At 35.4% G+C, this 27,321-nt stretch overlaps 2 protein-coding genes across 2 annotated transcripts; one reads left to right on the top strand and one right to left on the bottom strand.

Moving 5' to 3' along the window:
• The first annotated feature begins 1,533 nt into the window (after window positions 1–1,533).
• On the top strand, window positions 1,534–2,478 carry LOC140527444 (olfactory receptor 2AG1-like). Its single transcript, XM_072644381.1, has one exon. The coding sequence runs from the start codon at window positions 1,534–1,536 to the stop codon at window positions 2,476–2,478; it is 945 nt and encodes a 314-aa protein (XP_072500482.1).
• Window positions 2,479–11,127: 8,649 nt separating this feature from the next.
• Window positions 11,128–12,072, bottom strand: LOC140527440 (olfactory receptor 2AG1-like). The gene has a single exon (XM_072644368.1). It carries the CDS (start codon window positions 12,070–12,072, stop codon window positions 11,128–11,130), a length of 945 nt encoding a protein of 314 aa, XP_072500469.1.
• Window positions 12,073–27,321: the final 15,249 nt, after the last annotated feature.

Genomic DNA, 27,321 nt, shown 5'->3' with positions numbered 1-27,321 from the left:
AAATAGTGTTTAATAATATTGCATTACATAATTAAAATGTTTTAATTTGCTGAGCAACAGTAAAAAAGCTGTGATCTCTCTCCACAAACCCATAGATACAAGATCAATATGGACAAGAAGTTCTAGATCATTTATTGTTTGAATTTGTTTAACCTTCATTTTAGCAAAGAAAACGATGCCCACTTACTGCTTAATGCTCTTGAACAGTAATTCCCAACATATTTCGTTCTGTAAACCTTTTAACAACAAATGCAGCAACAGCAAAATATGTTGTGAATCTCTGGAGTAATTTAGTACACTACTCAAAATATTCTTTAGGTGCTTACAATAAATACAATAATTTTTGCCCCCAAACAACAAATTAAAATTTGCACTGTATAATTATACTCATAAATAATTTAGAAATTACCTGTAAATTGAAAACTCTAAATATAGAAATTAAAATATATAAAATATTCTGTGAAAATGAAAAGCAATCTAGCAAGACCTCATACTCATATATTTATCTGCAAAACTTCATATTAGATTTATTTTATAAATTTTATTTAATAGACATAATATCATTAGCTAAATAAATAATGACTAGAAAGTTATTCAGCTCCCATGATGGTTTGGAAACATTTGATAACAGGCTGTGAAATGGGAAGACGTATTACATTTATGGGGTCAATTTTGAGGTAATTACTGCACAAAAAAACCCCCAAAATTGCTGCGAACATAATGATAGCAATTTTTAATCACTGCAGAAACAAGTATATAAAGTTTCAAGCATGCACATGCTTGCTACAACAGAAAAAAATAAGTATTTGCAATAAAATTGACCAATTATTGTCTACTTAGATAATCTTTAGACAATTTTTAGGGTGAACCCACTGAACCATTGCCACAAATATCAAAGATTTTAGCAACCATTGAATGGAAATAACTGCTGTAGAAGAAGAATTAGAAATACTCAGTTTATAGATTTATACTCTAGCTGCTTACACTTGTAGTTATTCAGTTTTCTTCTCCTCAACACAATTCTTCAAATTTATCATAATATCCCTGCCCACTTGACTTTCTCAATTACAAATATAAAATAAATTGATATAAATCTACATAATATATATAAATCAATTATCTTTAGGCAGAAAACAATGAAACTTAAAAAATGCAGACAAGAATATAAAAATTCAAGAAAAAGTGCAATCATGAAGAAAATTTAAAGAATAATCTCATGACTACTTCAAAAAGTTTAATAATTTTTAAATGGGTTTTTATTCTATACACACTTTACAGTTATTCATCACACTATATTTGGCCCTACTTGATGTAAATTTTTGTCAGTTGTTAGAAGGGAAATACTGTTATCAAAAAATAAGCTCAATAATGGTTAGCATGAATCCATTTGGCCAATGGAAAGGCTCTCAACCCCATTGACTCACCACCTACTAACTTTCACTGGCCTCTAAAATCATATATTTACAGTATTCCTGGATTTGTTGGGGCTATGTGCGTACCTCTGTAGTCATACAGGAAAAAAGAGCCTGTACAATGGAACTCTGGAACATCACCCTGGAGAACAGTTTCTTCCTCATTGGAATTCTCCAAGACAGTAAATACCCTGGACTGGTTTGTGCCACAATCACATTCTTCTACCTGGTGGCTATGATCTGCAATGGCCTCCTGCTCCTGTTGATTGCTTTGGACAAGAAGCTCCATGTGCCTATGTACTTCTTGCTCAGCCAGCTCTCACTTATGGATCTCCTCCTTACAACTGCCATTTCCCCAAAAATACTTGTGGATTACTTGTGTGGGCAGAACACCATCTCATTTTCAGGCTGTGGATTCCAGATGTTCCTATTACTGACAGTTGGAGGTGCTGAAGATATCCTGTTGGCCTTCATGGCGTTTGACCGATATGTAGCCATTCAACATCCCCTGAACTATACGGTAATTATGAGACCAAAAGTTTGCTGGTCCATGGTGGCCACATACTGGCTCTTGGCATCCTTGAACTCCCTTGTGCACACCATATATACAATGCATTTCCCTTTCTGTAGAATCCGGAAGATAAGCCACCTGCTCTGTGAGATCCCTCCTTTGCTGAAGCTGGCATGTGCTGACACCACAAACTACCAGTTCTTGGTGTACACAATGGGTGTGACATTCCTCCTTATCCCTCTCTCTGCTATTCTTGCCTCCTATACACTAGTCTTGAATGCTGTGTTCCACATGGCCTCAACCCCGGGGAGACAGAAAGCTCTCCTTACCTGCTCATCCCATCTGACAGTAGTTGGGCTCTACTATGGAGCTGTTCTGGTCATGTATCTCCAGCCCAGTGCATACCACAATTCTCATCAGGACAATATCCTTTCTGTGTTCTATACTATTATTACTCCAACCATGAATCCCCTGATCTATAGCCTGAGGAACAAGGATGTACTGGGAGGCCTGAAGAAGTTACTAGGGAAAGGCCCCTCAGCACCAAAATTGTAGAACCGTAGACATATCTTTGCTGTGATCTTCTAGATGAGAGTTAGTTGCTAATAAATTCTCTCTAGGTCTGTTTTTACTCATCTGGAACATCTCATGTGGCACCATAATCAAATTTTCCCTTTTATTCTTATGTCAATACTATTGCATTCTATAAATGAATTCTTTCAGGATGTGAGAGCCATTTACAAAAGGAGTAACATAGGAGAAATTCTACACAGGTACAAAATATTTGACTTCTCTAATCACTGGTAATAAATGTGCTCATGTTAAAAAAAATAAAAACTCATACTTCATAATGCATTCTAGATTTTTTTAAGGAATTGTATTCAAAATCAGCATAGCTTAAAGAATACACTTTCCCAATTTTGAAAACTAACATAATGTCCCTCTCCAGTATTTTGACATTTCTCTCAATCTTCATGATTTTCTTTTTTCTATTAATTTATTTTTCACTTTTTAACACTCACTTTTGTAAGATGTTGAGTTTAAATTTCTCCCTCCCTCTCCTCACCCCTCCATAAAAGAGCATGTAATCTGATATAGGTTATAAATGTATAATCATATTAGGTATATTTCCATCTTATCATGTAAAGGACAATCAGAACAAAAGGAAAAAACAATAAGAAAGAAAAAAAAACAAAAAAAGAGAAAATACTATGCTTTGATCTTCATTCACATTCTATAGTTCTTTCTCTGGATGTAGATAGCATTTTCCATTTATAGTCTTTTGGAATTGTCTTACATCATTCCATTGCTATCAAAGTTGATCATCGCACATTGTTGCTGTTACTATATACAATAGTCTCCGGGTTCTGCTCACTTCACTCAGCATCAGTTCATGTAAAGCTTTCCAGGCTTTTCTGGAATCCACCTGCTCATCAGTCTTCACGATTTTCAAACCACAAATAACAGCTTAGCAATGACCTTTGTGAACAGCATCCCCTATAGAAAAATTTCTCCCACAAGTCCATTGAGTCTCTACTAGAAGAAATCAAGGAATGGTCAATTCACTATTTCCAAAGGAAATTCACTTCAAGTCCACTGCATTAATTAATTTTTCTTTTATCAAATAAATTTTAGGGTCACCCAATGAATAGTAGAGGACAATGTATTGGGTATAAACAGGAAGCTACATGTTAAAAATGAAGAACTATTCAGAAGACACAATATAAAAGGTACTATAAGGAGGCATGCATAACTAGAAAAAAATATGGTCAGTGACATAGTGACAGCAAAGAATAACCTATAATTATTGTGCATTGATGTCCATGCAACTTTAAAAAATTATAAAAAGATCAACAACAGATTAACCTCCTGTCCAATATATTCAGACGGACATAAGATGAGCTCTACAAGATGGGTCACATGGATGGATTACTCTCCTACATCAATGAGAATACAAATTTGTCAAAATATAAAAACAGAGCTTGGCGTAGATAATTGCTTGAGTAACATTCATGAGTTGGAGTAAGGAGTTAGTCAGATGCCTGGGATCATTACAAGCATTAAAGGGAAGTACTATTCATATTCAGGAAACAAAAAGTCCTGTATTTCTTGAAAAGTTGGTATTTTGCTGTGCTATATGCTATAAAAGTACTTCCCATAGCTGTTAATTGGAGTTATGTGGATCTATGAAGTGTTCTTTAAAGAATCAAAGTCTCTTTTTTTTTTTATTCATGACTTTGGAATACCACTCCAATAGAGAGTCTGGAACAAGTTTCTTTGTTAGATAAAACTTGTTGCATTTTCCCTCTCCTTTCAAGATCAGTAAAATGTCCTTGAAGGACAATAGAAGGAGCACCAGATCTAGAGCCAAGTAGATCTGAGTTAAAATCCAGCCTCAGACACATACTCGTTTTTTGACCTATGGAAAGTCACTTAGCTCTTTAATTATCTGTAAAATTGGGATAACAAAAACATTTATATTCCTGGGTGGTTGTGAGAACTAAATAATGTATGTAAGGACTTTGCAAACCTGAAAGCACTATACAGAAATGCCAGCTATGATAATAATAACAAAATGATTCTATTTGGTGTTATTATTGCTATTATTATCTTCTTCAATGACACAAGTTTCATCTGCCTAGCATAAAACAAATTATCTGTTAATGAATTGATTAACATAGCTCAAAGCAGATTGGATGAGTTGGGGAAGGGATTGATAAAATAAAGTGTCTCCTCAAAATAACAAGCCTGTACCACTGGCTTTCATTCAAGAGCTTCTCAGTTTTCTTCTTTTTCCTCTTTGTTTTTCTTTTTTAATATTTCCTTCATTCATTCTTTCAAAATTCTCCATTTTCCCTACTAAGTTGAACATCAGAGAGGTAGTCCTTCAATCCTTTCACTTTGGAGATTGGGAGGAAACACCTTGGATGTACCTACCTTTTACATGTAGTTTTCTTTTCAACTTCAAAAGAAATATAAATTAGTGCAATGAAGATCCCCCCAAGTTCTGACCTGGGCAGTACTTTTTTTTTTTTTTACTATCTCCTCTTGGGGGTCTCATCAGGGCACCTGGGTTCAAAATAACATTTCTGGGCAGATGATTCCCACATTTATGTATCCACCCCTACCCTGTTTCTTAAATTCCAATCTCCCTTTACCATCTGCTTTTGAATAACTCAAGTTGAATGTCCCATTGTCTTCTTAAAATCAACTTGTCCAAAACAGAATTCATTATCTTTTTCAAAAGAACCCACCACATTTCCTTTCTTTCCAACTGCTGAAGGAAACATCATTCTCCCTCTCATTCAAGTTTTTAACGTCAGTGTCATTCTACACCTCATATATATCCAATCTTTTGTCTAAGCTCGTGCTTTTTTACTTTAATATTACTCATGTGGGTTCCCTTATTACTATCCCGCACAACTAGCACCATTATATACAGTCATGCTTCAGAGATATTGCAGGTTCAGTCCTAGACCATCATAATAAAGCAAACCTCAATAGAGTCACATGAATTTTTTTTTGTTTCCTAATACATATAAGAGTTGTGTTTACACTATACTGTAGTGTATTAAATGTTTAATAGTGCTGTGTCTGAAAATGTACACACCTTAAGTTAAAAAATATACTTTATTGCTAAAAATGTTAACTATTGTCTAAGCCTTCAGTAAGTCATAACATTTAGCTGGTGTGTATGTGTGCAAGTGTGCGTGTGTGTGTGTGTGTGTGTGTGTGTGTGTGTGCATGTGTGTGAGGTCTTGCCTCAACTCTGATCAGAGTGGTAGCTGCTGAAGGTTGGGGTGGTTGTGGCAATTTCTTAAAATAAGAAAAAAATGAATTTTGCTGCATTGACTGACTTTTCCTTTCACTTGAGCACTTAGAGTTCATTGTAGGGTTATTAATTGGACTAATTTTCAATAATATTGTATCTCAGGGCATGATAAGGAGCCTAAGAAAGGGGAAAAAGAAAAGTGGCAGGTCAGTGGAGTAGTCAGAATACAAACAATATGCTTTTATTAAATTCACCCTCATATGGGTGTGGTTCTTTTTTCAAAAAAAAAAATTAGCAGTATTTTATTTTTTCCAATTACATGTAAAGACAATTTTTAAAATTCACTTTTTATAAAATTTTGAATTCCAAATTTCCTCCCTCCCTTCTCTTTCTCCTCTTTAAGATAGTAAGAAATTTGATATAGCTTATATATGTTCAATCATGTGAATCCAATTTCCATGTTAGTCATATTGTAAAAGAAGAAAGTTTTCAAAAATGTTACATTTTCCAAAAAAAAATAAAAATTAATACCACAGGAAAATAAAGTGAAAATAGCGTGCTTTGGTCTGCATTCACTATATATCTGCTTTTTTTTCCTCTGGATATAGAAAGCATTTGCTATAATGTCTTTTAGAATTCTCTTGAATGATTGTATTGCTGAGAAGAGCTAAGGCAATCGTGTGATCTCTATGAAAAATTGCTGTTATTTTGTACATTGGTCTCCTGGTTCTGCTCACTTCTCTTCACATCAATTCATGTAAACTTTTTCAGGTTTTCCTGAAATCTGTCTGTTCATCATTTCTTATAGCACAATGCTATTCCATTACATTCATGTATCACATCTTGTTCAGCCATTCCCAAATAGCTGAGTAGCCTCTCAGTTTCTAACATTTTAGCACCATGATAAAAGCTGCTACAAATATATTTTTTTAAATGTAGGTTCTTTCCCCATTTTTAAGATCTCTTTGGAATACAGACCTTGTAATGGTGTTGCTGGATCAAAAGTTATATACATTTTGAATGACCTTTGGGCATAGTTCCAAATTACTCTCCAGAACAGTTGGATGACTTCACAACTGCACCAATAATGCATTAGGTGAGGTGACTGGCACTAAAACAATTATAATAATAACATCAAATGACACAGATGATCATATCAGATAATGCTAATGAGAAATTTTCAAATTTCATGAGAATTACCAAAATGTGACACAGAGATATGATGTGAGCATAAGCTATTGGAAAAAATGGTGTCATAGAATTGTTCACCACTTCTTTGCCAGTAACCTTTATGATGATATTTAAAAAATAAAATTGAGGGATGAGAGTGGGATATATTGGGAGAAGAAGAAAGGAAGAAATAAAATAGTGTAAATTATCTCACATAAATAAGGCAAGAAAAAATTTTAAAATGGAGGGGAAGAGGGGAAAGGTGAGAGGAAATGAGTGAACCTTACTTTCATCAAATGTGGCTTAAGGAGAGAATAACATACACTTTCAATTGTGTATAAAAATCTGTCTTACCCTACAGGAAAGCAGAGGGGAAAGAAATAAGTGAGGAGGGAAATGAAAGAAGGGCGGGGAGTCTGGGGGCAAGGATAATCAGAAGCAAACACTTTTGAAGAGGGATAGGGTCAAAGCAGAGAATGGAATAAACGGGGGAGCAGTAAGATGGAAGGAAATAAACTTAGTCTTTTCCAACATGACTTCTATGGAAGTGTTTTGCATGACTATGCATGTGTAACCTATATGAAATTGTTGCTCTCTCAAGGAGTATGTGTGGGGATGTAGGGAAAGAATTTGAAACTCAAAGTTTTAAAAAATGAATGTTAAAATTTTTTTTAATTCAACTGGAAAGTAAGATACACAGGCAGTGGGGTATAGAAATCTAGCTTACCCTACTGGAAAATAGAAGGGGATGGAGATAAGAGAATGGGGAGAGGATGGTAGAAGGGAGGGCAGTTTGGGTGAAGGGGCATTCAGAATGTCTTCTGTAATGGGATAGGGGAAGGGAAGAGATGGGGAGAAAAACTGGAATTCAAAATCATATGGGAGTTAATGTTGAAAACTAAAAAAAAATGAACGAATTGCAAAAAAATTCTCAAGGAACATATGTGTATCTTTTTCTGATTGTCTATTGATAACATTGTCAGAATAATCATTTGGACCTCCCCTTTGGGTATCCCCTTAACCCCAGCTATGATGTGATTTTAATCACAAGACAAAGGTTCTCAAGGTGATGGGCTTAGTGTGCAGGTGATGAGACCTGCTACAGTAGTTTAAATTGATGTGATTTAACCTTTTAGGTGAATTAAATTTCTCTTGAAAGTGGGTTATACATGGGGTTACAAAAATAGGAATAACTGCAAGATGAAAGCCTGACCATTAAGCAAATTTTTCTGGAATGTGGTGAGGGTGAACAAGGTGAAGGAACCTTGAAAGGGAATTTTAATTATTATTTGATTAAGTCAAAGCAAAAGATAATTAAAATCAAGTTTCAATTTCAAATTTCATGCCTAGAACTCTCTCCCTTTTCATCTTGACCTTCCAGTTTCCATATCTTCCTTCAAGTCTCATCTCAATTCCTACCCTCTATGGCTAACAGCTTCAGTCCCTTCCTTTTGAGGGTAATTATATTGCATAATATGTGTACTGAGAAACTTATACTGTGTGCGTCTTGTATGTTCATGATTGTTTGCATATCATCTCCCCCACTGGAATGTTAGCTTCTAGAGAGCAGGGATTATTTTTTTTTTAAATAACGTGATTGTAACTTAGTAAGTGTTTAAAAAATACTGCAGTCTCTGAATATCAATGTGATGTTATCCTTAATCATCATACTTTCTGAAACTGAAATTTTATACTCCTTTTTACTGTTGTTTATCATTCTTTTGAATGTTTTCTATGTCATATTGATACATTATGGACTATGTTTCTTGGGATAAGGCTGTTTTTTTAATAGTTAGGTTTCCTTTGTTATTTCAGCCTTGTGTAATATTACTTGGTGCTATTTACTGTGATAAGTGAAAAACCGAAGAAACAAGGTTTCTGGGTAATTAATAATCAATTTATTAATTTGGTTCACTATTAATCAATAAATTGGTGATCAATGATTTCTGTCAGTAACAAAAGCCAAAACCATGGAGATACTGAATTCTTTAAATACCTATAAAAAAGGGCATACCCTTGAAAAGTGAAAATCAATGAATTGGACAATAGTGAAGAGGTGGGCTAAAAGTCTTCTCCTCCTCCGACTGAGAACATGGTTTCATTATGATACTCATCTGCCTACAGAAATCTGGACAGAGGAATCCATGTCCATCTAGACAGGTCTGGTTCATTTTCTCTTTCATGTGCTGAGTCACAATAAACTCCAGGGATGGGGTGCTCATTATTTTGGGGCAAGAAATCACATAGATTAGATTCTGTTTACACTCTAAATATAAGTAAAGTCTCCTAGTTTGGTGGGGTCTTACTCTAGATCAAGGAACACTTTCCCTGAGGATCAGGGTAATTTCTATCAACCATGCTGTTCAGAGACTGGCTAACCTATGCCCAAAATGAGGAAATAAATGGTCTGGATCCTGATTATTAATATAATAGCAAAATAATTTCCCTCATTTGATTTTTTTGAGAGACACAGTCTCCTCAGTGAATCAGAAACTGATGTGACAAAGGCTTCATCAAGGATTTTTAACTATGAGGCTTATGACAGGAAATAATGTGAGGGCAACAGGGAGAGAGATTGGCCAACATTGAAAGGAGCCAATGAGGTAAGTCCCTTTTGGCAATTAGACCTTACAGAATAGAGTCACATAGTAAGAAGAAAAATTAAAAAATAATGATCCATTCCTATTGTCCACTTCTTCAGTCCATCATATATTATGGCTTGAACATCTGTTAAAGTTGTCTGGATTCTGAGAATATCTCCTAATGCAGTCTTGTAGTCCTTGGTAAATCTCTTCTCTTAGGTATTCTGGATAGGGTGGGGTTTCTAACTTGTAGCATATTTGCTTCTCAAGTTCAGGTCACTTGCAAAGATCCCCTTTTCTATTAAAATCTCTTACAAAATAGATCTTCATACTATTTTAAGTTCACTTTGCCAATAAACAGGTCAGGTAGTAAGAGCTATCCCAAACCATCTGACTCTATTAATAAGAACATCAAATTAGGAACCATTTAGAGAAGAGAATTTACATTTTGAGGTTGGAGAGTGGTCATTTTGATATATTGAAGAAATTCAAATGGCTGAAAAATTAGAAATTTCTGAATCTGTTTTTTGTTATGCATAATTATCTAATCATTATTATTCAGTTATTTACTCTAGTTATTTTCTTTTAGCTGCTCATTCCCCTTTAGGAAGATGAGATTCTACTAAGGAACTGACAACAGAATAAGAGGATGCTCTCTAACTAAAAGAATAACATTCTCTAAAAGTTTTCCTATTACCATCACTTGTAGCAAAAGGGAATGTATAAATCATTGAGTAATACTTCTAAACAATGCACATTAAATAAGTTATTTATAACAAAACATTTTCAGTTAGCAACCATGTTCAAATGAATAACTCTGAGTAAATTAGGATATCCCCTGAAGAAAAGACAAGAGAAGCCATAAGTCATTCATCTTTTAAGATAACTCATTATACTGAAGTCCTTCTCATTAACTTGGAGCAGAAAACAGCTACTATATTGACTGCCCATATTTTTTTCTAGTCATGCATGCCTCTTTACAACACCTTTTACACTGTGTCTTCTGAATAGTTCTCCATTTCTAATATGTTTATGCCCAATACAGTGCTCTCTATTGCTCAATGGGTCACCCTCAGCTTTATTTCATAAAACTGAAAACCAATTAACACAGTTGACTAAAAGTGAATTTCCTCTGGAGGTTGTGGATTTACCCTTCCTTTATATCTTCAAGTAGAGCATTCATGGACTTGTGGGAGAAATTATTGCACATGGGATGCTGTTCACACAGGTAATTGCTCAGCAGTTATTTGTGGCCTTTGAAAATCATGTATGAAGAGAAGCATCACAAGACCAAAAAGGGAAACATTTTATGTTAGTCCTCAAAATTAGGAAACTATTCTTCAAGCTACAGGCTGCTGAACTTGACTAGAATTATTTTTAAAAATTGTGGAATGCATTATCAAGTGTGAGTTTTCTTGCATGGTCAAAATTATTTCTAGGATTAAAAGGAGTCAAATATTTTGTAACTCTACAATTTCCTCTACGTTGCCCCTTCTGCAAATGTCTCTCACATCCTGAATGGCCTCATGTATAGAATACAGTAGTGCTGAAATAATAATAAGAGGGAAAATTTGATTATGGTGCCCAATGAACATCCCAGACAAGTGGAAACAAACACAGAGAGAATTCACTAGCTACTAGCTCTCAAATGGAAGATCAAGGAAAGGCCTGTCTAGGGTTCTACAATTTTGGTACTGAGGTGCCTTTACCTAACAATTTCTTCAGGGCTCCTACTACATCCTTGTTCCTCAGGCTGTAAATCAGGGGATTAAGGGCTGGAGTAATAATGGTATAGAGCACAGAGAGGATATTGTCCTGCTTAGGCCTGTGGTAAGCACTGGGCAGGACATACATGAATGTAGCAGGTCCATAGTAGAGTCCAACTACTGTTAAATGGGATGAGCAGGTAAGAAGAGCTTTCTGTGTCCCATGTCTTGAGGGCATGTGAAGCACAGCAGTCAAAACTAGCACATAGGAAACAAGGATAACAGAGAGGGGAGTGAGGAGGAATGCCACACCCATTGTGTATACCATGAATTGGTACTTTGTGGTGTCAGCACATGCCAGCTTCAATAAAGGAGGGATCTCACAGAGCAGGTGGCTTATCTCCCTGCTTCTACAGAAAGGGAAGTGCATAGTGTATATAGTGTGCATGAGGGAGTTCAAGGATGCCAAGAGCCAATATGTGGCCACCATGGACCAACAAACTTTTGGTCTCATAATTACCATATAGGTCAAAGGGTGTCGAATGGCTACATATCGGTCATATGCCATGAAGGCCAACAGGATATCTTCAGCACCTCCAATTGTCAGTAACAGGAACATCTGAACTCCACAACCTGAAAAGGAGATCATGCTCTGTCCATGCAAGTAATCCACAAATGTCTTGGGAGAAATGACAGTTGTAAGGAGCAAATCCATAAGTGAGAGCTGGCTGAGCAAGAAATACATAGGCACATGGAGCCTCCTGTCCACAGCAATCAATAGGAGCAGAAGACCATTGCTGGACACAGCCACCAGGTAGAAGAATGTGATTATGGCACAAACCAATCCAGGATACTGACTGTCCTGGAGAATTCCCATGAGGAAGAAACTGTTCTCCAAGGTGGTGTTCCAGAATTCCATGGCACAGGTTTGTTTTGTTTTGTTTTTATCTGTATCAAAGCAGAAACATAGGTACATAAGATTAACAAATCCAGGAACATTGTAAATGTATATTACAGGCTACTACAAGTCAGTAAAAGTTAGCCTTCCCATTGGTCAGTTGGACTTAAACCAACAATTATTGCACCTACTTTCTGATAAAAGTATTTTCCGTGTAACAAGTAACAAAGATGACCATCAAATTGAGCCAAGTAAAGGGTGATGAATTACTTTAAAATATGTATGTAAATATAAACTTCTAAACACAATTACTTTAGAGTACAAACTCATATAAAAAGTATTAAACTATTAGAGTAATGTGATGGTAATGTTGTTTCAGATTTTCTTTATAATTATACTTTTTCTTGTTTTTTTAATTCTTACTTGTGCTTGTAAATTTTGATGTTTTCTGCCTAAAGATAATTGATTTATATACATTATGTAGATTTACATATTCAATATATATTTGTAACTGACAAGGTCAAGTAGACAAATATATGATAATGAATTTTTCAGATGAATGGTAAGGAGAAGAAAACTATTAAATAGGTACAATTAGGATTCTATTTCTTTCTGTCCTACAATGATATAAATTTTTGGTTTTTCTTTTCCCCTAAAACTCAAGTGATAGGGAGAATGACAGTTGTGAGAGAAAGAGGTACTGAAATAAAGGGTCAGAGAGAAAAGACTTCCTGAATAAGTGATGGCAACATTCTTTTTGCTGGTGCTTTCTGACAAGTCAACTCATCCTATTTCATGATGGATTGATACCTGTGGCTTGAAAAGGTTGAATATACAGAGTAATGACAAGACAGCCAGGACAAGACCTGCCCAGTGCATGAGCAAGGATTCAAGTTCACCTAGAACATAATTCTTTAAACTCTACCTTTTTACCTCTTCTTCTAGATCTGTTGTTTCTATTTAAGGGTTTGCTAATATCTTGGATATTCGTGGCAATGAATCAATATGTTCACACTAAAAATTCTCTAAAATCTTTTTAAGCAGATAATAATTGGCCAGTTTTGTTGCAATTGTGTTTCTCTTTTGTGGCAACAAGCATGTATATGTTTAAAACTTTGTAGGTTTGTTTCTGCAGTGATTTGAAACTTCTATGATTGTGTTCACAACAATTTCAGGGTTTTTTTGTACCTAAAATTTCTGACTCAGTGCAACATTCTTCCCTTTTCACAACCTGTCATCAAATTATTTCCAAACCACAACAAGGATTAAACAACTTTCAAGTCATTATTTATTTACCTAAAGATATTTGCATTAAATAAAATTCATAAAATAAATTTAATATGAAGTTTAACAGATGAAAGTATGAATTAGAAGTCTTGCTAAATTTCTTTTAATTTTCACATGATATTTCATATAACTTATTTTAATTGTTTTATAAATACAGTTGTATAATTTCATATTTAAAATTTTCAATTTACAGGTAGAGTAAATACTTATAATTTATGAATATAGCTATATGATGTAAATTTTGATTTCTAGTTTGGGGGCAAAAGTTATGGTCATTATTGTAAGAACTTAATGAATATTTTGAATAGTATTTTAAATTACCCCAATGATTCAAAACACAATCTTGTTGCTGCTGTTGTTGTTAAAAAGTGTACAAAATAAAATACTTTGGGAACTACTGTTTCAATCTATACATGTTCTAGAGCTCCTTTGCCCAGATTTGTCCTATGTCTGTGGTTTATGGGGAGAATTCAAAGGTTTACAGAGAAAGGGCAGCAGTCTTACAGTTAGTTGCTCAGAAAATTAAAACATCTTAATTACTCATTGTAATATTACTAAACACTGTTTCTTTATTGATCTTGTGTGTGTGTGTGTGTGTCTGTTTGTGTGTGTGTATTTATGGAGAGCCAACTTCATTGTGCAAAGTTTCCTTGACTAATACTCAAAGAAATATAGTTAGGTCAATTGAAGAAAGCAGGATTGCAAGGGTGAGATAGAAAACTCCACAAATTTTTATTGGATAGGTCCACAGATCTACACCCTTCTTGAGGAGCTGGCCAGCTGCCTTATGGGTAGAAGCAGAGTTGAAAGAAAAAGGCTTCTGAATCTCTATAAACCAAAAATCCATTGGACTTCCTTAAATCTTCTACCTACAAATCATGTATAAACTTCAAGGCTAAGTGACTGTCTTAGTGACTTATCACACCTGTGGCTAAGTGAGTCTGTTTCTGTATGCAGAACTAAGGTATAGAATTGTTATCAGAGAAATGCAAGGAAATTTCTGTATCTAATTACATAATTTGCTTTCTGCTTATTGATAAGGTTCTCTTTGATTTTGTTTGCATAAAATCCACTAAGGAATATATAAATTTCAAGTGAGAGGTAGTTGAGAAGATTGTGTCATTCTACTGACAGAAAAATTGGAAGGCTTATCTTGATAAATTAAGTATTGCTCAGGAGACCATCCCTCCCCCAATAATCCCTCAGATCAGTGTATATGTTTGGTAAACAGCTTTCCACAACATTTAGTCACAACACTTGTTCAAGAAATTTAACCCCCTTCCTCCAAAAGTTAAACGACTGGGATAACCTAGTTTTGCATTGACTTTCTGGGAGTATGGCATTTTTGTATTCCTACCAGTATAAAATAGTAGCTACATATACATATTTTATGAGTTGAACTACATCCTGAAAAAGAAGGTGAAAGTGCTAGAGGGAACTCATTCCCACTTTCAATTTTTGTGATAAAGTGTTCTTTGAAAGAATAGCATTCAACTTTATGATTTAGGAGATTGTTTGTGAGTCATACCCTATGCTTTTCAGCATAGATGTGGTGAACTACAGGTTCATAATAAGGTATATATTTGGAGACAAAAGTAATGTTTTTATTTCTTTCATTCTGACCTATTTGTTACCAAGAAAATTCTACACTGCTGGAGGGAGTGAAGGAGAAGTAGAATCACTGAGAATTGATAGCAAAATGAGGAAGGAAACATAAGTTATAATCTATTCTAGAAGATTAAGGATTGAATAAAATTGAAAAGAAAAATGAAGAATCATTTCATATTTGGAGACAAGTAATAAGTTTTAAATTGAAAAAGGAGAGAACAGGAGGAAAGTATTTGCATAGCTCCATTAATCTGGTTGCCAAGCAATGATACCAAGTCCACTTTAGTAATAAGAATCAAAGAAAATATTACTTCTCAGTAGAAAATAATCGAATAAGAAATATAGCCGTAAAACACAGGACCTAAGATGTCTATATACACTAAACACAAAGAGTGGATAATAAGCAGGACAAAATAGATTTCAGTTTACAAAGAAAATTTAATTTTGTTGGTTCAGTTGAGATTAGGTGAGATTAACTATTATGATAATGAACAGACGACTTAAAAGAGGCATGGAAAAAGCATTTCATATTAAGAAGATATATCCATATGAAGATATATAATATCCTGGCAGCTAGGGGAAGGGAAAATAGGATGGAACGCCTGGGTGAGGATCATTGGAAGGAGAATCAGAGCTGACTATGTGGGAATATAATTCAAGTAAACTAGACAAAAGGAATAATTTAGAGAAAGAGTTTGGTAATCAGATCACAAAGATAGCAGGGTATTATGATGTTAAGAATGACAGGGAAATTAAAAGACCTGTGTATTACATGGGGATGTCTGCCAAAACTGAGCAGTTGAGAAATTTATGTTTTGATTGAATGAAAATTTTTATTCTTTAAATGGCAAAGGAATCCATAAGGAACTGACATTTGATTGACTTTGCTGGGCCTGATTTTGTCTAATGATGAGGAAGAGATTACTCAAGTAGAAATGATGAGAATTTTGGAGAATATCATGAAGTTTGTGATGGTGAAAAAAAGAAATACCATGAATACTGTGATTTGTATCACATATTTTCGGAGATGAAAGGATAGATAAGATTTAATGGTTTAATACAGCATTATTAAGCAGCTAGTTGGTGCAGTTGACAGATGTTGTCTGGAAGATCTGAGTTCAAATTTTGCATCAAACATTTACATTTTTGGAGCTCTGAATAAATCACTTAGCTCTCTTAGCCTCAGTTTCCTCATCTGGTACAAGGTAATAATAACATTGCCTAACTCATAGGGTTGACAAGAGGATCAGATGAGATAATGTGTGTATGTATCTATATCTACACACATAGATATAAGTACATGCACATATAACACATTATAAATTTTAAAGTGTTATACAAATGCCAACTCTTACAATGATGATGTTGATGATTATTTCAAGGACTATTGGTTTTAGTGGGATGGTAACGTTGCCAAGATCAATACATGATCATCTTTTTTGTGTGGCTAAAGTGGGGTGGGGAAGTAGAGCATGTGAAATGGGTATGTTGAGAAACAGGGAGATTAAGATGGTTGAGAGAGTATCAAAACGTATGTCACATACAATTGAATTTGGAAATCTATCTTATCCTACAGGAAAGCAGGGGAGAAGGTAGATAAGAGAGGCGTATATGATAGAAGGGAAGGAAGATTGGGTAAGGGGGTAATAAGAAGCAAGGAATTTTGAGGAGGGACTGGGTCAAAGGAAAGAATAGAATAAATGTGGGGCAGGACAGGATGGAGGAAAATACAGTGTTTTACAACAGGACTATTACAGAAGAGTTTTGTCTCATTACACATGTATAACCTATATTGAATTGCTTGCTTTTGCAATGAGTGGGGAGGAAGAAGGGAGAGAATTTGGAACTGAAAATTTTAAAAATGACTGTTAAAAATTATTTTTCCATGCAGCTGGGAAATAAGATATACAGGCAATGGGGTACTGAAATCAATCTTGGCCTACAGGAAAATAGAAGGGAAGGAGATAAGAAAAGGCGAGGGGTGGTAGAAGGGAGGGTAGATTAGGGGAAGGAATAATTGCAATTCACATTCTCTTGGTGTGGGGGGAAGGGAGAGATGGGGAGCAAATTTGGAACTCAAAATCTTGTGGAAATGAATATTGAAAACTAAAAATAAATTAATAAAAAGAAAATACAAAAATCTATATTAACATCCATTAGTATGAGAGAAAAACTAAAAATCAGGCATTGATCTCACTCTAGAAGGAAGGGAAGTGTTTTGGAGATTATTTGTCAATGATTACCAGAATTTTGATTGATTAATAGATATGTTTGGGTGAAACTCAGAGGAGAAGAGATTACTGAGTCAGGAAAACAGGGGAAATGCCTCAAAATGGTAATAAGGTACTTGAATCAGTGATGTGAGGGAATGAAAGAAAATAAAGCTGGTGTTGGAAAGGGAGACCATGAGTCTCATTGAGAGTTAGAAGATGGAAAGAATAGGAAAGGAAAATCTTAAAGATAAAAACTAGATTGCTACCTAAGAAGCAGTATTTCAGACAACACAGCAGAAAGAAAGTAGAAAGAATGGGTAACTTTAGAGTAGAAAATTGAGGAATTTGGGTTGTGATGAATGTCAATAAAGAAGTAGACAATGGAGTGTCAAGAACAGGATTTGAATGATAAAGAGGGGTGGTTGTGGTTCAGAATGGAATAGAAAATGTGTTAATCATCAAGGAATGAATGTAGGTAGGCTGCCTAAGTCCAAAAGAGTTTAGCATTAGAGTGGAGTTGTCTCCATGGCCTTAGGCAGCTCAGATGTGGACAACTACTCTGAGGGGAAGGAATTCTCCCAAGTTCAGAGATCAAACTGGAGAAATAAAGAAGTAGTCTTTCTTTTCTTCTCAAAAGGGTGGAGAATGGTATGGAAAATGCAATCATGAAATGATGATAAAGATGATAAGGAATTTAATGTTTCAATACATGTATGAACAAGATATAGGAATGGAAATCTAGAATAAGGAAAATTAACATGAAACAAGGCAATGAAAGAGAGTGAAATGGAGTTCATTATATCTGCATGTGGTTTTGTAGGTGGCATAGTGAATACAATCCTGGGCTTGGAGGAAGGAAGATCTGAGTCTGAATTCTGCCACACAAACTTATGAAGTCTTAGGCAAGTCATTTAACCTCTCTCTGCCTCAGTTTCCTTATCTGTTGTTCAGGCATTTTCAGTCATACTCAACTATTTGTGATCCCTTTTGATGTTTTCTCAGCAGAGATAGAGAAGTGGTTTCCCATTTCCTTCTCCAACACATTTTACAGATGAGGAAACTGAGACAATCAGTGTTGAGTAACTTCCCAGGGTCACACAGGCAGTAAATTCCTGAGGCCATATTTGAACTCAGATCTTCCTGACTCCAGGCCTGGCCCTTTATCCACTCTGCCACCTAGCTGTGTTTTCACCTGTAGAGAATAATAGTTGCACATACCTCACAAGGTGGTTGTGATAGGATAAAATGGGTTAAAATATGTGAAGTGTTTTGAAGGCATTAAAAAAAAAAACATATAAATAGTAGCAGTTATTTGTCCAGTTAATATTCGTCTTTGTTCTATAGTTATTCAGTTACTACTTTCACTTTAACCTCATGCTACAGAACTATTCCTATGTATTGTTTCTAAACTATTACTTTGCTGCCAATTAAATTGTTATTTCCTTATTTTGAATACCCAAGAGCTAGTAAATAACATGGGAAGAGGGAACCCTACTTACTAACTGTGTAACCTGGAGCAAGTTGTTTAACTTCTATGGACCTGAGTTTCTTCATCCTTAAAAAGAGGGGTTTTGATTAGATGAACTCTATGATCCTAATGATTAATGAGCAAATTTATTCTGAGACCACACATATCTATATAAACCTCATTTGAGAATATATTCATTTCTAAGGGGAAAAGGAATTTATATATGACAATCATATCTATAGTTTGTGCCTTCTCCTGCCCCTCTACAACCTACCATGGGAAGCATAATTGGAGAAGATGAAAGAAAAAAAGATTCTGGATCTCCTCTTTCTAGCGGGAGAGTGATGGTGGTTTGGAAAAGGGGGAGATTAAGAAGATGTCTTTTCAGAGATTATAGCATATTTAACGAGAGTATCATATTAGAGATATAGCACTAGAGTATATGTCAGAGGTCATCTAGGGGACTTCGGAAGCCACCAGAGACTCTTGTATTCATGCTCTGCCAGAGATAGAAAACAATTAATATCAATAGTGAGTTTATTGTCACTTCTACACAAAATCAGGAAAAACAAAAGAAAAGTTTTGTAGCAAATGATGGCCTTCAGTCCAGGTAGAAGGTAAAAATAGAATCCTGAGGATTCCTGTGTATCATCTCATTTGTGGTAACATTTTAAAAATAGGTTTGAGAAAATTAATATAAAAAAAAGCCCTTTTAACTTTCCCCCACCTTTTCTTCTTTGTGTATTTTACTTTTCTGGTCAAAATTGGACTATTCTACTGAAAAAAGACAACAGGTTTCTCTTAGGACAAATTACAACTACAAGGTCTTAAATATTTAATATAAACTGTGAGTATAGGAAGACAATCTTTTTGGAGATCCTTTTGGCCATTCATTAGTTAATACCAGAAGCTCTCTTGGGGCTAGCAGAAAACTAGAGCATTTCTATGGACAGAGAGCTCTGTGTGGGTACTGAGTTAGAGAAACTGTTTTCCAAAAATAAAAATGATTAAATATTCCAGTTTGGCCATCTGGGGAGGATGTGGTGTGAGAGGGTTTGGTGGATTATGGTGAAGTACAATCCAAGGGGTTAGTTAAAGCAGGAAACATTGCTTTAGACATCAGAAACTAAGGCACCGTAAAGAGATATGAGTTCCAGGGTTGGATTTGAATGTAACTCCTTGGGTGACCCTGGATCAATTCATGCCCCTCACTCATCCTCACTTTTCTTCTCATCAATATGGCTATGTCTCATTGGGAAAATTTGTAGAGAAGAAGAGATAAATACACAGGTGTCAGAGGCTTTTTCATTATGTGCACCCTATGCTATCATTCTTTCCTTAATTTGCAACAGAGAATTTTAGATGCTTTTTTCTCTCTGTCCTGTCCCCCTGCGCTTTCTTTCCCTAAAGCAAATGCAGATTCAGACTCTGTGGGACTCTCTGAGGCAGAAGAAACACACAGTTCCTTACTTACCTCTCATGGAGAAAGTGGGTCAGTCCTCAATTCCTCAGTCCTCAACTCAACTTCTATGGTTAACTGAAAGTCTGATATGATCAAGTAGAAATTTGTGGGGGAAATTTTATATTTTCTCCCAGTGATGAGTGTGGGATGGATTGCTGTGATGAGATGATTAGGAGAGCATCCATTTTTGGTAAGATTTGGCTTCTCTGATGCTTTAATTGGACAGGTATGGTCACAGCACAAAAACAATATTAAGATATCATGCATCTATTGCCTTTCTTTTTCTCTCATGTGTGACAAAAGGGAAGAGAATGCTTATCAAAAGTTGCTTATCTTACCTAATTCTTTCTGAACCAGCCCCTCCTGGTCAAGGATGAGAAGCACACAGAAGTCTATAGCTTGAGGAGCTTAGAATTTGCCAAGTTTTGAGAGAAAAATGACACAGAGTTAGAGGAGTTGTAGGAGAAATACAAAAAGAGTGCTAAGGAAGGGATCTTTCCATATTCAGATTTTCTTGTCTTCTAGGAAGAATGAAAGCAGTAAGAAATGTATTCCTGGGAGAGTCATCTCTGCTCTCCCATCAGATGCTTCCTCTTCAGATTGGATCTGTGCCTCAGCTCAGTTCAGATAACATCCTTTGATTATCTGAGATGACAATATCATGGTCCTACTGCTCCAGGGTCAGGGACTTTAATGTATCCCAGAGGAGACATTTCTTGTCTTGATTCCCATGACTCACCTACTTACAAGCAAGGGAGCAACTCTGGTGTTCTGAGTACTCTTCTTTAAAATAGCATTCTGGGCTCTTCTCCAAATACAGGTCCTGGCATTGGTGTTTTATATTTTCAGTTTCATCATCTTACACTTATATTCTTTGCTTTAAAGATTAATCACTAATATCTGCCTTGCCTTCTATCTCCTTTCATTTTTCTTTCTGCATATAGATTTTTTTGTATTTACCTCTTAACATACAAAAAAATTAATAGGAGCATAAGCCTGGAACACTTGACAGAGTGCTGGTTTTGGAGTTAGAAAAACATTGGTTCTTAACCCTTCCTGACACGTATTGACTGAGTGACTGTAGGCAAGACATGCAAATATTTAGTGTTTTTGGTTTCTCTAAAACTCTAGAAATTGTAAATTCTATTGATTAGTTATCCAGTAAAAACTTTAACAATGTTAACTCACTAACTGGAAGCTGAGTGAGGAAATTAATTTTGGTGTAACTCACAGAAGCAAGAAATAGTGGCTATTTATTCCCTGCTTCCATTCTTTGTTCGATCTCCTAGTCACATTTAGAATTCCCCACTCTCTGATCACCTTCTGTTCCCCACCTCAGAGAGAGCAATGTGTTTTAAATATTTAAAACCAAATTGATCAAAGTTTCTCTACAGTAACCTTAAATTAAATTAAAATGGTGAAAACTAATTCGAACTGGTACAACCCAGTTCAAACTATTCAAAATCACTTTAGACCATTTTAAACCTGTTAAAATCAGTCACAAGCAGTTCAAATGGATCTAAACTAGTTCAATAAAGTTGAAAATCTGTCCAAATTAGTTTAAAAACAGTAAAAAACCAGTTCATACCAGTCAGAAGTAGTTCAAACTGATAAAAATCCCAAATCAGTCAAAATCAGTTCAAATCAGTTTAAACCAATGTGAACTGGCCCAAACCTGTTCAATTCAGTTTAAGATAGTTCATAGTAGTCAAAACCAATTTATACCAACTCAAAGCAATTTAACAGTGATGAGGCTGGTTCTATTTTTCAGTGAATCAGAGCTTCTTCAACTTTCATTCCAAAGTGATTTCTGAGCTTAAGGTATACTTTACTATGTGAGGATGCAGACCTGGAGTCAGAAAGACAAGTTCAAATTCTGTCTCAGATCCTGTGATTTTAGCCAAGTCATGTAATTTTAGCCAAGTCATGTAATATCGATTTTCCTCAGTTTTTTCAACTATACAATGGGGATAATAATAGTACTTAACTTCAAACAAGATAATATTTTTAATGCACTTAGCACATACCAGGCAATATACTAGCTATTATTGTTGTTAATTATTATTATTTATTATGAATCCTGTATATTGTTTCATATGTTTAAAGTAAAACACCTAAGTTCCCCCAAAATAGAAGGAGGGATGAAGACAATATTCTTATCAAACAATATCTTGAGATTGCTTCTAGTAATATGATCTATGATTTTACTATTCTTTCAATGAATCTTGAGAAGGTTGAATATCAAGTCTATATGTCATTATTCATAAATTCTTCACCCTCTATCCTTTTTAATGATCTTTTCCCATCAACCATACTTTAAAATCTGTAGAAAAAGTTCATTATATAGTCAGAGAAGCCTAAGATTTGGAATCTGCCAATTTGGGTTGGATTCTTGGCCTTGTCTTTTATATATTTTTTTATTTTTATTTTTTGATGAACAACTCTTTGGTTAATTTATTTATTTTAGTCTTCAACATCCATTTTCACAAGATTTTGAGAGCCAAATTTCTCCCCATCTTCCATTCCCCCCTACCCCAAGATGTCATGCATTCTGATTACCTCTTCCCTCAATCTGCCCTCCCCTCTATCACCCTCCTACCTCCCTGTCTTTCACTTTCTTGTATAGCAAAGTTGATTTCTATGCCCCATTTCCTGTACACCTTATTTCCCAATTGCATGCAAAAACAACTTTTAACATTTTTTAAAACTTTGAGTTTCAAATTCTCACCCTTCTTCCCTCTCCACCTACCCTCATTGAGTAGACAAGCAAGCCATTATAAATTATACATGTGCAGTTACACAAAATTCTTCCATGAGAGTCATGTTTTGAAAGACTAACTATATTACCCTCCATCCTATTCCACCTCTTCATTTATTCTGTTCTCTCCTTTGACCATATCTCTTTTCATAAGTGTTTGCTTCTGACTTCTCCCTCACCCAATCTGCCCTTTTATCTATCATCCCCAACTCTTATCTCCTTCCCCCCACATTCTTATAGGGTAAGATAACCAAGTAAATGTGTATGATATTCCCTACTTAAGTTAAATCTAATGAGAGTAAGGTTCACTCCTTTCCACTCACCTCCCCCCACCCTTTCCTCTCCATTGTAATAGCATTTTCTTGCATCTTATGTGAGATAATCTACCCCATTCTATTTCTTCCTTTCTCCTTTCAACATATTCCCCCCTTTCCCCTTAATTTTAATTGTAGTTATCATTCCTCCATATTCAACTCACCCTGTGCCCATACATTCCCTCCAACTATTCTCATACTGTGAAAGGTCTCACGAGTTACAAATATTGTCTTTCCATACAGAAATGTACATAATTCAACTTTAATAAGTCCCTTATGATTTCTCTGTCCTGTTTGCCTTTTCATACTTCTCTTGATTCTTGTATTTGAAAGTCAAATTTTCTATTCAGCTCTGGTCATTTTGTCAAGAATGCTTGAAAGGCCTCTATTTCATTGCAGTTCCATTCCCCAACCACCTACCCACCTGTGAAGGATCATACTCAGTTTTGTTGGGTATGTGATTCTTGGTTTTAATTGTACATCCTTTGTCCTCTGGAATATTGTATTCCAAGCCCTCTGATATCATAATGTAGAAGCAGCCAAATCTTTTGTTATCTTGATTGTGTTTCCATAATACTTGAATTGTTTCTTTCAGGTTGCTTGCAATACTTTCTCCTTGATCTGGAAGCTGTGGAATTTGGCTACAATATTCCTAGGAGCTTTTCTTTTGGGATCTCTTTCAGGAAGTAATTGGTGGATTCTTTGTGTTTCTATTTTACCTTCTGATTTTAGAATGTCAGGGCAATTTTCCTTAATAATTTTTTGAAAGATGATGTCCAGGCATTTTTTTATCATGGCTTTCAGGAAGTCCAATAATTTTTAAATTATCTCTGCTGCATCTATTTTCCAGGTCAGTGGTTTTTCCACTGAGATATTTCATGTTGTTTTCTAATTTTCCTTTTTTTCTGTTTTATAATTTCTTGATTTCTTATAGAGTCATTAGCTTCCATTTGCTCTATTCTAATTTTTAAGGAATTGGTTTTTTTTTCCATGAGCTTTTGGACCTCCTTTTCCATTTGACCAGCTTTGCTTTTTAAGACATTCTTCTCCTCACTGACTTTTTGAACCTCTTTTGCCATTTGGGTTAGTCTATTTTTAGGGTGTTATTTTCCTTAGTATTGTTTGGTGAGGTCTCCTTTAGCTCGCTGTTGACTCATTGGACATGATTTTCTTGCATCACTTTCACTTATCTTCCCAATTTCCCCTCTACTTCTCTTACTTGATTTTCAAAATCCTTTTTGAGCTCTTCCATGGACTGAGACCAATTCATATTTTTCTTGAAGGCTTTTGAATCAGGAGCTTTGATTTTGTTGTCTTCTTCTGGTTGTACATTTTGATCTTCTTTGTTGTCAAAGTAAGATTCTATAGTTTGAGTTTTTTTATGCTGTTTACTCATTTTCCCAGCCAATCACTTTACTTTCTAACTCTTTATTAAGGTAGGTCTCTGCTTCCATTGTGTAGAGTGTCCTGTCCCAAACTTCAGGGATTTTGTGAAGTTGTTTCCAATGATACTTCTTGGAGCCTGTAAATTTTCAGTTCTTCCAAGATTTTATGTTCAAAGGAGAGGTGGTTACTCCATTCCTGGCCTGTTTTCTGGTCTGTGAGTTACCACAAGCATTCTTTTCTTCCTTGGAACTGTGAGGAGCATTCCTTTTTTATTGCAGCTGTGGCTTAAGGAAACCAGTACAAGACCAGAGGCATCTTAGCAAGATGAACCTTAGCAGACCAGCAGGAGATCCTGAATGCCAGGGGTGTGGAACCAGTAAGCTCCAATAACAAGAGCCCAGGCATGCCTTAAGACTGCCAGGGGAATTGGGCCCTGAGCCACCACACTCTATACCATCATAATCATGCTCATACTCAATCATACACCATGCTCATACAATCCACCAGCCACTGAGCCTGCCCACGCTCTAGCACGGACCTAGGGAAGGAGGAGACCTCCACTGGCCAGGCCAATCCTCACCCACACCTCATGGCATCATCTTAAGTGTAACCCCAGGCCACCATAAAGAGAGATGCTATAAATATTTTGTACATGTGAGAACTTTTCTCATTTTTATGATCTCTTTGGAAAAAAAAGTCCTAGAAGTCATATTTTTGGGTCAATGGGTAGGCAAAATTTTTAAATTTTGGCCAGAAAATCCCATGCCAAACTGCACTCCACTCCCAGCATGGTGCAATAGACCCTTCTTGTCAACATTTCAGATTGTTTTAGACTGGAAATTTAATTCAGTTAGGTTGGAAAATTAACTCAGTCTGTCATTTTTGTGACACTCTGCTGCTCTAGAATTTGTTTAGAGTCATTTATTAAAGGTTTTTTGGGGGTTTGGGGAGAGAGCTCTAGCAGGTCTCTGTTTCTAATCCTAAGTAGTGTATTTGAAAGCAAGGTTCTTTTGTTACTCTTTAGCTATCAGTCATTACCCTTGAGTTGCAACATTTTGTACCATTTTTTAATTAACATAAATCTTTTCCTTTACATAAAAATATTTTCTGTCCATTTCATGAACAGATTGCATTGTGCCTTACACTATGAAAGAGTTGCTAAATACCACATGAAACTACCTAATTCAAATCTTTGTTCTCACCCAAAGAAGGAGAGCCTGGAAGACAAAATAAATAAGTATTCACATTTTGTCCTCCATAACTCCTCATTGCTCTAATGTTCATGGTTTAGGACTAAGAAATTTGTGTTTCAAGAACTCCTTTTTAAATTAGGTTTTTCAATTTTTTAATTAATTCTTTAAGGAAACCACTAAGTTCCTAAAAGGACCAGCCCATCTTTCTTAATTTTCCCTAATTTTCAGTGACCCTCTCTCCCTGTCAACACAGATTCAAGGAGGTTTTTAGATATCAGTAGTTCAAAATAAGAAAATTTGGGTCTCTGAACAAGAAAATAAAGTAAGTCAACTTAATTGAAGTTTCCTTTGGCCTTCTAACAAGTCAGTGAGGTTACTGTATTCCTTACACATCTCAAATTATATTTATTTATTTTCTACACACTTGAAATACATATGAATGAATTGACTCCCAATAGCAGAATGGAGGTTCCCTGATACTCTAGGCCCTTAAATCTCAGGTCCCATGCTTCAAAACACCAATGACTTTTGAGTCATTGAATTAGTGAATGAGGAAAGAATTAAGTGGGCAAGTAAGTACTAGTTGGGCCTGCCTATGTTAAATGACTCCTCCTGTCTCTTAATGAGAACAACTGCTGCTTTCTTGTAACAAACAAATGTATTAGCATGTAGTTGGCATGTGCTTGGTGTGATGTTTGCTTTCATGGTGAAGGGTTAATGTGTAATTGGCACACAACTAATGCATAATTAATGTGTCACTTCATCTTCACATGAAATGTTGAGTGGTCATTAAGTTGGTGTATTGTGGTTTTCATGTCAAAGTATTAGTGTATTGGTATGTCACATGTTGATGGCATACAGTTGGAATGTATTCAGTGTGTAGTTGCCATCTTATGGTTTTCATGTTAAAGTGTTAGTGTGTTGATGAAGTGCAATTAGCCTGTTTTGATTGTGGCATAAAAGTGTTAGCTTGTGGTTGGCATGTAGTCAATGTGTTATTAGTGTGTTGTGATTTCAAATATAACAAAAAAGTGTATGTTTCGCATGTTATTGGGAGGGGGTGAGGGAGCGAAGAAAAAGAAATTTATTTGATAATTGTATTATATATTTAAATGGGATAGCAACGTACATAATAGATTTGCAATTTCATGTGCAGTTTATTATTAATTATGCTATGCTATGTAAATGCTTGTTTCATCCTATAAATAAAAAAATTAATAAAAATTATAAAAAAGAAAGATGAAGTGACTTGGGCAAGATCACAAAAGTAGCAAATGCCAGAACTTGGAATTCAGGTCTTTTCAGTGCAACTCAGGTGCTATTTCTAATATACCTACACATCTACCCATGCTCTCCCCCACAAAAAAAAATTGAATACTGAAGCTCAAAGGTTCATAGATTTAGAATTGAAAAGGATAATAGAAGTCTTCAGGTATCTCTCATTTTACAGATGAGGAAACTGAGGTCCAGAAAGTTTAAGTGGCTTATTGAATGTTATACAAGCAGTAGCAGAGATGTAGAGACGAGTACCTCTAGTGTTCAGGTTTGCCAAGAGGTTTTCAGGACTGCTCATCTATGTTT

This window comes from Notamacropus eugenii, chromosome 1, assembly GCF_028372415.1.
Source record: "Notamacropus eugenii isolate mMacEug1 chromosome 1, mMacEug1.pri_v2, whole genome shotgun sequence".
Classification (NCBI taxonomy): Eukaryota; Metazoa; Chordata; class Mammalia; order Diprotodontia; family Macropodidae; genus Notamacropus; species Notamacropus eugenii.
This window is presented reverse-complemented; position numbering and strand designations above follow the sequence as displayed.

Coding starts and splice junctions, on each gene's coding strand:
- LOC140527444 (XM_072644381.1), top strand. CDS start 1,534: ATGGAACTCTGGAACATCACCCTGGAGAACAGTTTCTTCCTCATTGGA.
- LOC140527440 (XM_072644368.1), bottom strand. CDS start 12,072: ATGGAATTCTGGAACACCACCTTGGAGAACAGTTTCTTCCTCATGGGA.